The 18,136-nt window shown below is 37.3% G+C and overlaps 1 protein-coding gene across 1 annotated transcript; it reads left to right on the top strand.

Moving 5' to 3' along the window:
• The first annotated feature begins 4,961 nt into the window (after positions 1-4,961).
• LOC125785856 (uncharacterized) lies at positions 4,962-7,622 on the top strand. Its single transcript, XM_049470037.1, has 3 exons — positions 4,962-5,052; positions 5,099-5,700; positions 6,267-7,622. Exons 1-3 carry the CDS (start codon positions 4,962-4,964, stop codon positions 7,587-7,589), a joined length of 2,016 nt encoding a protein of 671 aa, XP_049325994.1. The 3' UTR covers positions 7,590-7,622.
• Positions 7,623-18,136: the final 10,514 nt, after the last annotated feature.

Genomic DNA, 18,136 nt, shown 5'->3' with positions numbered 1-18,136 from the left:
CCTTCCTCCTCCACAGACTGAGGAGCACCTTCCTCCTCCACAGACTGAGAAGCACCTTCCTCCTCCACAGACTGAGGAGCACCTTCCTCCTCCACAGACTGAGGAGCACCTTCCTCCTCCACAGACTGAGGAGCACCTTCCTCCTCCACAGACTGAAGAGCGCCTTCCTCCTCCACAGACTGAGAAGCGCCTTCCTCCTCCACAGACTGAAGAGCGCCTTCCTCCTCCACAGACTGAGGAGCGCCTTCCTCCTCCACAGACTGAAGAGCGCCTTCCTCCTCCACAGACTGAGGAGCACCTTCCTCCTCCACAGACTGAGAAGCACCTTCCTCCTCCACAGACTGAGGAGCACCTTCCTCCTCCACAGACTGAGGAGCACCTTCCTCCTCCACAGACTGAGAAGCACCTTCCTCCTCCACAGACTGAGAAGCACCTTCCTCCTCCACAGACTGAGGAGCACCTTCCTCCTCCACAGACTGAGGAGCACCTTCCTCCTCCACAGACTGAGAAGCACCTTCCTCCTCCACAGACTGAGAAGCACCTTCCTCCTCCACAGACTGAGGAGCACCTTCCTCCTCCACAGACTGAGGAGCACCTTCCTCCTCCACAGACTGAAGAGCACCTTCCTCCTCCACAGACTGAGAAGCACCTTCCTCCTCCACAGACTGAGGAGCACCTTCCTCCTCCACAGACTGAGGAGCACCTTCCTCCTCCACAGACTGAAGAGCACCTTCCTCCTCCACAGACTGAGGAGCACCTTCCTCCTCCACAGACTGAGGAGCACCTTCCTCCTCCACAGACTGAGGAGCACCTTCCTCCTCCACAGACTGAGAAGCACCTTCCTCCTCCACAGACTGAGGAGCACCTTCCTCCTCCACAGACTGAGGAGCACCTTCCTCCTCCACAGACTGAGAAGCACCTTCCTCCTCCACAGACTGAGAAGCGCCTTCCTCCTCCACAGACTGAGGAGCGCCTTCCTCCTCCACAGACTGAGGAGCACCTTCCTCCTCCACAGACTGAGAAGCACCTTCCTCCTCCACAGACTGAGGAGCACCTTCCTCCTCCACAGACTGAGGAGCACCATCCTCCTCCACAGACTGAGAAGCACCTTCCTCCTCCACAGACTGAGGAGCACCTTCCTCCTCCACAGACTGAGGAGCACCTTCCTCCTCCACAGACTGAGAAGCACCTTCCTCCTCCACAGACTGAGAAGCACCTTCCTCCTCCACAGACTGAGAAGCACCTTCCTCCTCCACAGACTGAGGAGCACCTTCCTCCTCCACAGACTGAGGAGCACCTTCCTCCTCCACAGACTGAGGAGCACCTTCCTCCTCCACAGACTGAGAAGCACCTTCCTCCTCCACAGACTGAGGAGCACCTTCCTCCTCCACAGACTGAAGAGCGCCTTCCTCCACTGCAGCTTGAAGCAATGGTACAGGTTCTTCGTCTGCTCCGAAAATTCCTCGTATAGCAGTGCGATTGCTATTTTGCTGTGTAAGGCAACCTCTGATAAATACTTGAAAGGGTGACATGTGTCTTTCAGTCCTCAGCCTGTGGTGATTCCACTGATTTCGGAACATCTGCAGGTGCTGATTAAGCCGAGGTAGGTAAACGTAATGTAGTGCCCAAATGTGCATTTCATTATTGCTGTCAATTGTGCCTTTACTCTCCAAAAGGGTAAATAAAGCATGGCATGTGTTTGAAACACCTCTCCAGACATCTCCCCACAGTCTTTCTATTCGTTGGTTGTGGGTACTTCTCCTCTCATAGCACTACCTCGGTGTAACCCACGGAACGCCTCCATGAACAAACAGACTTCATTATTCTCCCCACCTTGATCGCAGCGCACTCTGGAAGGCACTCCATGTTCCTGAATCGCTTCAACAAAGCTCTCAAAAACAGTATTGCTGGAGTTGTTGTTGGAGGCTTTCAAAAACACAACAAGCCGACTGTATCCATCGATTCCCCCGTGAATTACAATTCTCCATCTAAAATAAAAATAAATAAATAGCACCATGTTCATACTGGCATTGTTTAGTTTACATACTAGTATATTTAACCCTTGTGTGGTGTTCATATTTTTGTCACTCGTTTACTTTTGTAACTTTTGTATTAAATTCAGCTAAATTAAGCAATTACACATGCTCGCTTCACCTAAATTGCAAGAAATATAAACAGTTTACATTGTTAATATTTGCCCTTTACCTTTCTTATGTTACATTTCTTTTAAAACGTGCTACTCTTTTTTTATTTGTTTTTTTTTAATAAAATGTAAAAGAAAATGAATTAAACTCAAGATATGAGTAGAAAATTAGTTTAGTTTCAAATTTACAAATGAAGCAATGTTTATTAGCCCTTGGCTAAACATACTGTATTTAATATAAATGTGAGGGGGGTGGGGGGGTGTACAGTGTGTGTTTATCGAAAATGAGCTTTGATATATGTTCTTCACAAAAAATGAGCCAATGCCAATGAGTTTAAGTTAGAACAAATATTTTTTAGTATCATTTGATGAAAAATTAAAATGGGTCCCACAGACCCGAACACCACACAAGGGTTATTTAATGGCATTACACGTTACTGTATTCACATCTGCCATGCACAAATGCATTAAATTGCATATATAAAATAAAATAAGCAGGAATTACCATATACCTGATTAACTTGTGATTGCCGTCAATATGCCACAACGAGTTTGGCCCGGCAACTCGATAGGTTCTTCTGTGCATTCTGTGTGACATTGTCCTGGTTGCTGCTCCCTCTGGGTTTGTTCGGATTAAGCTCTGACGAATCCTGTTTCTCTGCAAGATGATGCCTTCACTTGCAAGCCGTGCTCGGACAGCATCTATGCCGAGTTCATCATTTCCACCCACCACCTCTCTGACCCTCTCATCCAGATCGTTGTCAGACAGATTTGTGTAGCGTCCTCTGAGAGACAGGTTGTACTTTACTTTAAAAAATATAAAAATAAATTATTTCATGAATATTATCACAATATAAGGCTTTGACATCTGGCAAAGTTATAGGTTGTTAGCATATTAGCATTTTAAGTTATTTGTGAAATTAGCCAAGAGCATCTCATTACCGTTACTCAATATTCTCATTACCATGCATTGTGAGGGCCATAACTGTAATAAGAACCATTGAGCTGGTAATGAGATTCTTATGTAAGACTGCTAAAAGAGTCATTTAACAGAGTTTATTTGATCATTTATGGTAATTCATTATATATATATATATATATTTATCATTTTTGGTAATTATAAATATATATATAGATGATGGTTGTAATTATAATTATTTTCGTGTGATTTTTACTTTCTGATGGAAAAAGTATCTTACATGCAGGTGGATTTTCCACTATTTATGTAGTACATAACAGTCTACTATTTACTATATAAAATATATATATATATATATATATATATATATATATATATATATATATATATATATAACAATGTCATTGATGTTTATACTCTTTTGATTAGTCTAATGATTATATTCATTTTTTGAAGACTGACAGAGATTGAACGCAAGAAGGCAGCAGCCAAGGCTAGAGTTTCTTGAGATTTGCTTGTTTTTCTGGTTCCATGGTTTGTTATACAATTGCCTTAACCCTTGTGTGGTGTTCATATTTTTGCTACTCGTTTACTTTGTTACTTGTATTTAATTCAGCAAAATTAAGCAATTTTACATTAAAATGCTTTACACATGCTCGCTTCACCTAAATTGCAAGCAATATAAACAGCTTACATGGTTAATATTTGCCCTTTTCCTTTCTTATGTTACATTTCTTTCAAAAAGTGCTACACTTTTTTTATTAGTTTTTTTTATAAAATGTAAAAGAAAATGAATTAAACTCAAGATATGAGAAGAAAATTTGTTTAGTTTCAAATTTACAAATGTAAATGTGTGTACAGTGTGTGTTTATCAAAAATGTGTTTTTATGTATGTTTTTCACAAAAAAATGAGCCAATGCCAATGAGTTTGAGTTAGAAAAAATATTTTTTTCAGTTTCATTTGATGAAAAATGAAAACGGGTCCCACAGACCCAAACACCACACAAGGGTTAACTAATTTTCATTACCGTTACATTTATTCTCATTACCGTTTAATTGTGTTCTCATTACCGTTATGGATCTAAAATGTTAATTTTTTAAATGTTTCACATCTTATCATAACTTTCCTTAATTTTATTATAGTATATCCTCACCTGTTGTCCACGTGAGTTTTTGATCAAACATATTCTAAAATAATTTCCATTAATTAAAAAATTAAAAGATATTTTACAAATGTTGTATCGGTAATGAGAGTTGCTTAACTATAAATAAAAAAATAAAAAAGATCAAAGTAATTGTCAAGGACTGTGCTGTTAAGTTGATGGAATTTGTTGTGGAAATATGAAATTAATCATCAAAAAAAGTTTTGAACCGTTGATCTAGCTTCGTCATTTACTGTAACGGTAATGAGAATTATTCTGGATCAGATTCAAAGTGTTGTTAAGTATTAACAGAGTTTTGGCATATGGAGCGCGCCTCAATTACAAGCTCCTCCCCTTGGCCATATATATATATATATAGATCCCCCGCGCGGCGATGACGTCACCTCTACTTCACCCAGGCGGCGCGGCCGCCCCGCCCACACTCCCTTCAGCCGCTCCACCCCCCCCCCCGCCGGTGAGGCGGGCCCCTTCCTTTCCACCCGGCCCATTACCACTCTTTATTCTGTCTTTTCCCGCCTTTCTCCTCCCTTCGTTGCTCCTCTTCCTTCTCTCTCCTCTTTGCCCCCTCCTGAGTTTTCCGCTCTTCCCGCCAGTGGCCTCGTTTCTTCTTTTTTCCCCCCCGTTTCTGTTTCCGCCCCCTTGGTTCCCGTTCCCGCCCACAACCCCCCCATCCACCGAGTTCCCCAAGCCCCCCATGTTTCCCCCGTTATTGTTCCCTCCGACCCACCTGTTCCCCATGCTCCTGTTCCCCGAGTTCCCCAAGCCCCCCGAGTTCCCCAAGCCCCCCCTGTTCCCCCTGTTCCCGTTTCCTCTGATCCCCCCAGGCCGTTCAGCAGCTAACATCACTTTCTCTTCCTTTCACTCTCTCCTCAGGTGCTCCGAGTGTTCAAGCTGCCCAGCCCCTCCTCCCCACTCCTCAGGTCCACGACGGCTCCTTCTCCCTCTCCACCGCAGCTCCCGCCCCGCCTCCAGCCGGTGCCCGCTCCTTCTGCCCTCCTCTGGTTCAGCCATCTCTACGCCAGCGAATCCTGCAAGGTGCGGATGTGGACCTTTCCTCTCTCCTCCGTCCATCAGCTGCCGCTGCGGCGCCCCGCCTTCTCGATGTCGGGGGCGTATCGCTCATGCTCGGATCTTCTGAATCCCGCGCCTCCAAGATCCTTACCGTGCCCGAGTTCGCTCTCGCGTTTTCCACCTTCCGCGATGTTATCTGCGCTGTTTTCCCTGCCCGCCGGCAGGAACTCGATGATTACCTGTCCATCATCCTTGACATGGCCGTGCGATACGGTGGCTCGGGATTTTATGAATACCATCGCCTTTTCTCCGCACAGGCAGCTGCGCGCCTGCAGCAATGGAATATCGCTACCTATTGGGGCTCCATGAATCTCGAGCTTTATTGCCGTATTTTCGCCGGCCGTCCTTCCCTCTCCTGCGAACTGTGCGGTCAGCCGTCACACCCCGTCTCAGCCTGCTCACTGGTGATCTCTGCTCCTGTCACCGCTCCTTCTCCTGCCCCCCCCTCTCTCCTTTCACTCCCTTTTGCCGGCGAACCTTCAGCTGCACCGCGTCTCACTACCTGCAGTTCTCGCGATTCGCGCGGAAGGCGCCTTTATTTTCTTGGGAATCAGGCCGTGTACAATAATTTTAACGCGAACGAGTGCCGTGCATCTTCGTGTCGTTTCCTGCACATCTGCTCTTATTGCGCTCAGGCTCACGCCCGCCCTTCCTGCCCCCACCATCCCCCCAAGTTCGGGCGGAGCTGACTGCTCCGCTATCTGTCAACCCCGGTAAACGTACCTGAACTCGCTGCTTGCCTGTCTTCTCACCCTGACCCTGTATCGGTACGCTACCTCCTCGATGGTTTCACTTTCGGTTTTTCTCCTGGGCTCGTTTCATTGCCGGACTTTTCTTTCTCGGCTCCCAACCTCCTGTCAGCAGAATCTGAACCCGACGTTGTCTCCTCTCTCCTTGCCAAGGAGGTTTCTGATGGTTTCATGGTCGGCCCCTTTTCCTCTCCCCCTTTTTCTACGTTTCTACGGGGAAGAAACGCCTCATCATTGACTTGTCCGCTCCCCATGGCTCTTTTGTTCCTTCCGTCAATAGCCTGGTGCCCAGCGACGAGTTTTCTTTGTGCTATGCCCGCGTCGATGATGCGATTTCCCTCATCAAACTCGTCGGACGCGGCACTTGGATGGCCAAAGCAGATATCGTCTCAGCTTTTAAAGTCTTACCCATCCATCCTGACTTTTGGCACCTATTTTGCGTGCGCTGGAAGGGGCGTTACTACTTCGCCACCCGGCTCGTTTTCGGCTGTAAGAGCAGCCCCAAGATATTTGACTGTTTCGCCGAGGCACTGTCCTGGATCCTGCTCAACGTGTGTCGCATTCCCTATGTCGTGCACCTGCTGGACGACTTTCTGGTCCTCAACGCCCCGTCTTCTCCACCCGCTCGTTGCATCACCTCCTTAGCATCAGTTTTTCACCGCCTGGGCGTTCCGCTGTCCGCCGAAAAGACCGTTGGTCCGTCTACATCGCTCGAATTTTTGGGGATTTTGCTGGACTCCATCAACTTTCAGGCTTCTCTTCCCCGCGATAAGCAAACTCACATCTCCCAAGTTCTCTCAGAATTTCTGCAACAGCCTCGTTGCACCAAGCAGCAGCTCCTGTCGCTTCTCGGGCATCTGAATTTCGCCATGCGCATCATCCCACAAGGTCGCGCTTTTATTTCCCATCTCCTCCTCCTCGCTTCTTCAGCTACATCCTACTTTCAGTTTGTCACCCTGGATGAGGCTTGTCTAGCAGAGATACGTTTCTGGCTCCTACTCCTCTCTCATTGGAATGGCATTTCATTTTTCTTTAACGACGCAGTATCTAATCCTGTTGATATTCATCTCTTCACGGACGCCGCACCTTCCACAGGCTTTGGCGGTTTCTACGACGGCAGATGGTTCGCCTCCCAATGGCCTGCCGAATTTTTTCAGCTCCCCTCAGATCTTCGTGATTCATCCGCGGTTCGTGAACTTTACCCCATCATCGTCGCTGCCCTGCTATGGGGACACGAATGGACGCGACGCGTCATTTTCACACACTCTGATAATCTAGCCGTAGTAAACGCAATCAACAAGGGTCGGTCAAATTCCCCGTCCTTAATGCCATTGCTCCAGAGGCTCACGTGGCACTCCATCATGCATCAGTTCATTCTCAAAGCTGTTCACATTCCTGGTTCATCTAACTCCATTGCTGATTCTCTGTCTCGTTTCCAATTTCAGAAATTCAGGACCTTGGCTCCACTCTCAGACCCACATCCAACCCCAGTTCCACCTTATTTGGACACCATCTTCCCGCTGCACACGCCTTCTACAATTTGACTCTCCAATCCCAGGACCTCATTCTTAACGCCGTTTCCCCAACACTCTTTCTACTTACTGGACAGGATGGCAATGTTTTCGTCGGTTCCACGTTTTTTTTCAATCCCCTTTCCCTCCTTTGATCTATTTAGCACGGCCAACTTCCTCACCTTTACCAGCTCCCGCCTCTACATTCGATCATCCTCCCTCAAAGTTTACCTATCAGCTATCAACTTCTTTCATAAACTCCTCCATGGCTCACCTCATCCTTTCGTAAGTCATCCTCAGATCACACTGCTTTTAAAAGGCATTAAAAGGAGCGAACCTCCTCTCACTCACAAACGTCTTCCCCTAACCTCTCACATTCTTTCCTGCTGCCTTTCCACTCTACGTTCCGGACAATATTCTCCCAGCATTTCTCAAACCTTAGAAGCTATGTTTTGTTAGCTTTCTTTGGTTTTCTCCGAGTTTCAGAATTTACCACTCCTTCCACCACTCATCATCCCTCTCTCCACCCCTGTCTGTCTGATATCACCATCCTGGACACCGACACCCTCATTTTCAACATCAAGAGAAGCAAAACTAACCAATTTGGTATATATACTCCAGTCTACATTTTCAGACTTCATTCATCTCTCAGTCCTTACGAACCTCTCCAGCTCTACCTCCAGTTCCGTCTCTCCCAAGGTGCTCGTCCTCACGACCCCCTGTTTATCAATGAATCCGGTTCCCCTGCTACCAGTCATTGGTTTCATTTTCACCTCAAGAACGTACTCTCCCTCAGTGGATTTAACCCCGCACATTTCTCCGCCCATTCTTTCAGAATCGGAGCAGCCACTACAGCTTCTCACCAAGGCATACCTGACCACACCGTTCAGATCCTCGGCCGCTGGTCCTCCCATGTCTATCACAGCTACATCCGCACTCACGCCCGAGACCTGTTCACTGCCCACGAACTTCTAGCTTCTGTATTTCCTTAATCCCATTAGTTGCCATACTTTCTTCCATTGTTTTGGGGTTTACGCTTGAGACCCACTCAAGCAGTACAGAACTGTGCCCAAGCATACCTCATACAGTTCACGTCCCCCCCGCGTCATCTGGCGCGATCCATTATGGCAAATGATAATAAAATTCTATTTTAAAAAAATATATGAAAAAATAATCAATATAGTAAAATACACATTCTATTTTAGCTTCTCAACTTGAAAAAATGCTGCAATGAGGTGAAAAACGTTTTTATGTTAATGTGAAGGTCTTCGTGAGAATCCCCCTATAGTGCGACAAATACGGTATGCTGTAAACCAGTTAATAGGGCACCTGAGCTCTAGCCTATACCCACTTCCCACAGGGGCCGTCCGGCTTTTTGTCATACCCCTGACACCCATTGAAGTCACCCATAATAATTTTTCCTCCTGCAAACGTGTCAATGACACTGATTACATTTGACAGCTTGTTAACAAATGCTTTTAAACTGTATGAAGGTGGTCTATATGTGGCAGTGTGATGTTGTTCCACTAGATTATTCCGCTTTGTTGGGATTTTATTTTGAAAGTTGTTCTGAGTTGTCAGTTGCTGGAGCACTTCACAGAGGACTGAGAGATGGGATTTATTTTTTTTACATAATATTTTTTTTAATATAAATTTCTTAAAATGTATTTATTTTCTTGGTCGAATTATTTATAGAAAAATATTTATATGCATAAATATAACCAATAAATATAGTTTAATTTACTAAAAATATGTCCATGTGGGCGGAGTCTCTGCATCTCCTGCATGGGCGAGGGCTCTCCCAAATCTTGTCCTGTCTGAAAATGGCCATCCTTAGTGAAGGTATGTTCTGGTGCAGCTCCGTAATTTTGTGCTCATAAACTGCATTATCTGTTCTATATTCGACATGCAAGTGGCTAATTCAATCAATTAATTGTTTAGTAACACGTTGCTGTTGTTTAATTCAAGTTAAAGCACAGTTTTATGTGTATTTTGGGCTGTTTTATTCTCTGATTTGGCGCGAATTGTGTTAAGGTGGAATTTTTAAGGTGGAATGCTGATTAGAAATGAAAATCTAGATGCTAACCAGTCACTGTTTATTATATATAGATATATAGATATATTGTTTTTATTATTGTTTTTGTGTTAAATATAATGTACTATTTCTTTTATATTCATATGTATGTTACTCTATACTATTGTTTTGATAAACTCTCTGAAAATGGCCATCCTTAGTGAAGGCGCAGCTGAAAGAGAGCAAGAGCATGCCTGATAACTCAATCCTGTCTGTCCTGTGTATTCTAATACAGATTGGGGGAAATAAATGTCAGAAACAGAGCTGAGGTGTCTGTGCTCTTTAATGACTACACAACACAACGCAGAAGTAAACCGGTTACGGGCTTGGTGAAAACCAGGAAGCTGTGTTTGTTTTTCCGGAATTCCAATAAAACAAAACAAACAAATTCACGTGACTGCTGACGTGACTGCACGTACAACACTCACCGAACAAATGCTCTCTTCTTTTGGTCGACTGTACACAAACCAGTAATTACGTGAAGAAACGTAAAGAAATGTGCCTTAATCGCTTATGTCCACTTCCTCCCTGGAATTATTATTACAAGTGCTGCAGTAGCGGCCTCTATTGGACGGAGTTAAAAATCGTGTATGAAGTGTAATTCAAACATCAAAATTACATATATGAAAGGTGGTCATAATGTTACGCACACACACACACACGAAGCATTACATTATTATCACCTCATTGTTTTTACAATCAATGCATAAATTTTTGTTCGTAACATATGTTCATTAAATAATTCATACATTCTATTACAGGTCTGGACTACACCTGCAGCCAGTCTACACTAATAGATTTAATGTGGAGACAAAGAGGACCTACAGGTACAATGGACTGCAGTTGGATGGAAAGCTGGACCGGTCAGTAAACATATACACCCTGTACAGAAAGGGACGGAGCCAGCTCTATTACCTGGTTACAGTGGCAGAGAAGAGGACAATGTGCCTTTGATAGTGACCAACTGCATGCCATCACCAAGCAGAAGAGTATGTTTATTTGCAGCCTGCTTTCACAGAGCGTTTCAGCATACAGACTGAGGAGAACTTTCAGCAGTAATCATTCAATGAAGATCAGTGTTGATATAATAAAGATCTGTGTTGATATAATAAAGATCAGTGTTGATATAATAAAGATCAGTGTTGATATAATAAAGATCTGTGTTGATATAATAAAGATCAGTGTTGATATAATAAAGATCTGTGTTGATATAATAAAGATCAGTGTTGATATAATAAAGATCAGTGTTAATTTAATAAACATGAGTATGTATTTTTTATACATCATTATTTATTCAGTAAACATCAGTGTTGATATAATCAAGATCTGTGTTCATTCTGTAAACATCAGTTATCATTCTAGAAAAATCAATGTTTGTTCTTTAAACATCAGTGTTTGCTCTACAGACTTCTGTAATCATTTGGTAATCATTGTCTATTCTATAAACATCAGTGACCATTCATTAAAACATTTGTACTCATTCAAGAAACATCAATGATCATTCAACAAATATCAGCCATCATTCTATGAACAACAGTGTTCCTTAAGTATGCATCTATTGAAATCTATTAATTTGGCCTGTGATGTCATTTCCTCTTGCAGGAAAGTTTGGAAAGGCAGTGAGGTATGTTGGTCTCTATGTCAGTACTGATGCTGTCTGTCGGCCCATTTAGGACAATTGCTCTCCTAAAGACTCCATTTCCCAGCTTTCTCAGTCCATGACCTACAATGACCTCCCACTTTCTGATTGCTCATTTCCCTGTTTGGGTTTCTATAAATAGCCCTTAGTTCCCTTGGTTTCCTGCCGAGTATTATCTAGTTTACTAGCTCTGTTACAACGCGTTTTCCTTGCTTGCTTGTCTTATTGTTATTGACCCTTTTTTGCTCATTGTTTACTCTCTTGTCTAGCCCTATTGATCTGCTGTTAATCTGTAGTTACCGACCTTGCTTTCCTCCCTGACTACTCTATTGCCTTATCCCTTTACTCCTGATTGATTACCCGTGTACCAACCCTGCTTCTGGCTTACTACGTTCTGGTATGTTGCTATTAATTGCTGCACTATTGTTCACTAGTCATTCTGTGTAAGCAAATCCCTTTGGAATCTGATCAGCACTTGTCTCACCTTGTCCTGGGCATGTTGACATCCTAATTAATTTCTAACAAATGTTCAGTATACACTGCTTGTTAATAATTAAATAATTTAATGAATTTTAATTGTTTTAAATGCATCAATAAAAGTTATTTAAAATAGATTGAATACATGAATACATGTTTCAGCATTTTGTTGTATTTGGCACATTATTTCACTAGTTTTTTTTTTATTACATTATTATATATTATAGAGATGCATTACACACAGAGTGATCTACATTAAGCGTTTATTTATTTTACTATTGATAATTATGGCTTACAGCAAATGAAACAAAAAAGTCAGTGTAACAGAAAATTAGAATATTATATATAAGACCAATTGGTACTTTTGGCAGTGTGCCAAGTCCTGATGAAAAACTGAAATCTGCATCTGTATATCTATTGTGTATGTATTTATGTTATATATATGTATATGTGTATATATATATATATATATATATATATATATATATATATATATATATATATATATAATGAAAGCTGATATATATATTGTGGCGTGAGGAGGCGGGGGAGTTGGTCCGCCCACGCCAACACGCTCAGTTCTGCCTGTCCCCAGCTGATCTGCGGTCCGGACTGATTAGCAGATCAGCCGGGACAGGCATATCAACTCAGCCTGAGCTCACTCCAGAGGAGGGCACGAGAGACTGCACTGGAGAGCAGAGAGGGCTGAGGCTGCACAGACTCTAAAAAGAAGAAGAAACGAATAAACTCTAGAGCCCCACTGGGCCATGTTTATTTAAGTTTGTTTTGGGTGTGGTGGAGGGCATTTTAAAGCCGAAATAAAGGTATGTTCTGAGTTAATTCACTCCTCGTGTCTGTGTGTCTATCTGCGCTTCCTGCTGCCGGGTCACAGTGGTCACGCCCCCATCCCCAGGGGCGCGCCACAATATATATAATGAAAGCTGTTAAGACCCCTTAAGAGGTAAACGGGTGGTCTGCACAGTCAGCCTGAGAGACTGAAGGTGGCGTTGTGGTTCAGCCGCAGCTCCTCGCGCAGGGGAGGCCGACCACCGGCAGGCAGCGCGGCTCATTCTCTCCACGGAGGAGCAGCGCGACCGGCCTCGGACTGGCTTTAAAGTGTCAGGGGGCGAAGGGGGCAAACAAGCTCCGGCCCGCGATCTGCTTTCCCCGAGCCGGGGACGGTCTACCAGCGTTCATTATATATATATATCAGCTTTCATTATATATATATATATATATATATATATATATCAGCTTTCATTATATATATATATATATATATATATATCAGCTTTCATTATATATATATCAGCTTTCATTATATATATATCAGCTTTCATTATATATATATATATATATATATATATATATATCAGCTTTCATTATATATATATATATATATATATCAGCTTTCATTATATATATATCAGCTTTCATTATATATATATCAGCTTTCATTATATATATATATATCAGCTTTCATTATATATATATATATCAGCTTCCATTATATATATATCAGCTTTCATTATATATATATATATATATATATCAACTTTCATTATATATATATCAACTTTCATTATATATATATCAGCTTTCATTATATATATATATATATCGCTTTTATTATATATATCAGCTTTTATTATATATATATCAGCTTCCATTATATATATATCAGCTTTCATTATATATATATATATATCAGCTTCCATTATATATATATATATCAGCTTTCATTATATATATATATATATATCAGCTTTTATTATATATATATCAGCTTCCATTATATATATATCAGCTTTCATTATATATATATATATATCAGCTTTCATTATATATATATATATCAGCTTTCATTATATATATATATATATATCAGCTTTTATTATATATATATCAGCTTCCATTATATATATATATATCAGCTTTCATTATATATATATATATCAGCTTCCATTATATATATATCAGCTTTCATTATATATATATATATATATATATCGCTTTTATTATATATATATATCAGCTTTTATTATATATATATCAGCATCCATTATATATATATCAGCTTTCATTATATATATATATATATATCGCTTTTATTATATATATATATCAGCTTTTATTATATATATATCAGCTTCCATTATATATATATCAGCTTTTATTATATATGTATCAGCTTCCATTATATATATATATCAGCTTTCATTATATATATATATCAGCTTTCATTATATATATATATCAGCTTTCATTATATATATATATATCAGCTTCCATTATATATATATCAGCTTCCATTATATATATATCAGCTTTCATTATATATATATATATATCAGCTTTCATTATATATATATATCAGCTTTCATTATATATATATATATATATATATATATATATATATATATATCGCTTTTATTATATATATATCAGCTTTTATTATATATATATATCAGCTTCCATTATATATATATATCAGCTTTCATTATATATATATATATATATATATATATCAGCTTCCATTATATATATATCAGCTTTCATTATATATATATATATCAGCTTTCATTATATATATATATCAGCTTTCATTATATATATATATATCAGCTTTTATTATATATATATCAGCTTCCATTATATATATATCAGCTTTCATTATATATATATATATCAGCTTTCATTATATATATATCAGCTTTCATTATATATATATATATATATATCGCTTTTATTATATATATATCAGCTTCCATTATATATATATCAGCTTTCATTATATATATATATATCGCTTTTATTATATATATATATATCAGCTTTTATTATATATATATCAGCTTCCATTATATATATATCAGCTTTCATTATATATATATATATCAGCTTTCATTATATATATATCAGCTTCCATTATATATATATCAGCTTTCATTATATATATATATATCAGCTTTCATTATATATATATATCAGCTTTCATTATATATATATATATATATATATATATATATATATATATCGCTTTTATTATATATATATCAGCTTTTATTATATATATATCAGCTTCCATTATATATATATATCAGCTTTCATTATATATATATATATATATATATATATATATCAGCTTCCATTATATATATATCAGCTTTCATTATATATATATATATCAGCTTTCATTATATATATATATCAGCTTTCATTATATATATATATATCAGCTTTTATTATATATATATCAGCTTCCATTATATATATATCAGCTTTCATTATATATATATATATCAGCTTTCATTATATATATATCAGCTTTCATTATATATATATATATATATATCGCTTTTATTATATATATATCAGCTTCCATTATATATATATCAGCTTTCATTATATATATATATATATCGCTTTTATTATATATATATATATCAGCTTTTATTATATATATATCAGCTTCCATTATATATATATCAGCTTTCATTATATATATATATCAGCTTTCATTATATATATATATATATATATATCAGCTTTCATTATATATATATCAGCTTCCATTATATATATATCAGCTTTCATTATATATATATATATATCAGCTTTCATTATATATATATATATCAGCTTTCATTATATATATATATATATATCAGCTTTTATTATATATATATCAGCTTCCATTATATATATATATATATCAGCTTTCATTATATATATATATATCAGCTTCCATTATATATATATCAGCTTTCATTATATATATATATATATATATCGCTTTTATTATATATATATATCAGCTTTTATTATATATATATCAGCATCCATTATATATATATCAGCTTTCATTATATATATATATATATATATATCGCTTTTATTATATATATATATCAGCTTTTATTATATATATATCAGCTTCCATTATATATATATCAGCTTTTATTATATATGTATCAGCTTCCATTATATATATATATCAGCTTTCATTATATATATATCAGCTTTCATTATATATATATATCAGCTTTCATTATATATATATATATATCAGCTTCCATTATATATATATCAGCTTCCATTATATATATATCAGCTTTCATTATATATATATATATCAGCTTTCATTATATATATATATCAGCTTTCATTATATATATATATATCAGCTTTCATTATATATATATATCAGCTTTCATTATATATATATATATATATATATATATATATATATATATCGCTTTTATTATATATATATCAGCTTTTATTATATATATATCAGCTTCCATTATATATATATATCAGCTTTCATTATATATATATATATATATATATATATATCAGCTTCCATTATATATATATCAGCTTTCATTATATATATATATATCAGCTTTCATTATATATATATATCAGCTTTCATTATATATATATATATCAGCTTTTATTATATATATATCAGCTTCCATTATATATATATCAGCTTTCATTATATATATATATATCAGCTTTCATTATATATATATCAGCTTTCATTATATATATATATATATATATCGCTTTTATTATATATATATCAGCTTCCATTATATATATATCAGCTTTCATTATATATATATATATATCGCTTTTATTATATATATATATATCAGCTTTTATTATATATATATCAGCTTCCATTATATATATATCAGCTTTCATTATATATATATATCAGCTTTCATTATATATATATATATATATCAGCTTTCATTATATATATATCAGCTTTCATTATATATATATATATATCGCTTTTATTATATATATATATATCAGCTTTTATTATATATATATCAGCTTCCATTATATATATATCAGCTTTCATTATATATATATATATCAGCTTTCATTATATATATATATATATATATCAGCTTTCATTATATATATATCAGCTTCCATTATATATATATATATCAGCTTTCATTATATATATATATCAGCTTTCATTATATATATATATCAGCTTTTATTATATATATATCAGCTTCCATTATATATATATATATCAGCTTTCATTATATATATATATATATATCAGCTTTTATTATATATATATCAGCTTCCATTATATATATATATATCAGCTTTCATTATATATATATATCAGCTTTCATTATATATATATCAGCTTTTATTATATATATATCAGCTTCCATTATATATATATATATATCAGCTTTCATTATATATATATCAGCTTTTATTATATATATATCAGCTTCCATTATATATATATATCAGCTTTCATTATATATATATATATCAGCTTTCATTATATATATATATATATATATATATATCAGCTTTCATTATATATATATCAGCTTTTATTATATATATATCAGCTTCCATTATATATATATATCAGCTTTCATTATATATATATATATATATATATATATATATATATATCAGCTTTCATTATATATATATCAGCTTTTATTATATATATATCAGCTTTCATTATATATATATCAGCTTTCATTATATACACACTACCGTTCAAAAGTTTGGGGTCACTCAAACAATTTTGTGTTTTCCATGAAAAGTCACACTTATTCACCACCATACGTTGTGAAATGAATAGAAAATACAGTCAAGACATTGACAAGGTTAGAAATAATGATTTGTATTTGAAATAACATTGTTTTTACATCAAACTTTGCTTTCATCAAATAATCCTCCATTTGCAGCAATTACAGCATTGCACACCTTTGGCATTCTAGCTGTTAATTTGTTGAGGTAAGCTGGAGAAATTGCACCCCACGCTTCTAGAAGCAGCTCCCACAAGTTGGATTGGTTGGATGGGCACTTCTGGCGTACCATACGGTCAAGCTGCTCCCACAACAGCTCAATGGGGTTCAGATCTGGTGACTGCGCTGGCCACTCCATTACCAATAGAATACCAGCTGCCTGCTTCTGCTGTAAATAGTTCTTGCACAATTTGGAGGTGTGTTTAGGGTCATTGTCCTGTTGTAGGACGAAATTGGCTCCGATCAGGCGCTGTCCACTGGGTATGGCATGGCGTTGCAAAATGGAGTGATAGCCTTCCTTATTCAGAATCCCTTTTACCCTGTACAAATCTCCCACCTTACCAGCACCAAAGCAACCCCAGACCATCACATTACCTCCACCATGCTTAACAGATGGCGTCAGGCATTCTTCCAGCATCTTTTCATTTGTTCTGCGTCTCACAAACGTTCTTCTTTGTGATCCAAACACCTCAAACTTGGATTCATCCGTCCACAACACTTTTTTCCAGTCTTCCTCTGTCCAATGTCTGTGTTCTTTTGCCCATCTTAATCTTTTTCTTTTATTAGCCAGTCTCAG

This window comes from Astyanax mexicanus, chromosome 21 (assembly GCF_023375975.1).
Source record: "Astyanax mexicanus isolate ESR-SI-001 chromosome 21, AstMex3_surface, whole genome shotgun sequence".
NCBI lineage: Eukaryota > Metazoa > Chordata > Actinopteri > Characiformes > Acestrorhamphidae > Astyanax > Astyanax mexicanus.
The sequence above is the reverse complement of the archived record's forward strand: the minus strand, read 5'-3'. Positions and strand labels throughout refer to the sequence as shown.

Coding starts and splice junctions, on each gene's coding strand:
- LOC125785856 (XM_049470037.1), top strand. CDS start 4,962: ATGCTCCTGTTCCCCGAGTTCCCCAAGCCCCCCGAGTTCCCCAAGCCC. Junction 5,053..5,098: donor TCCTCTGATCCCCCCAGGCC/GTTCAGCAGCTA, acceptor CTCTCTCCTCAG/GTGCTCCGAGTGTTCAAGCT. Junction 5,701..6,266: donor CCGTCTCAGCCTGCTCACTG/GTGATCTCTGCT, acceptor TCTACGGGGAAG/AAACGCCTCATCATTGACTT.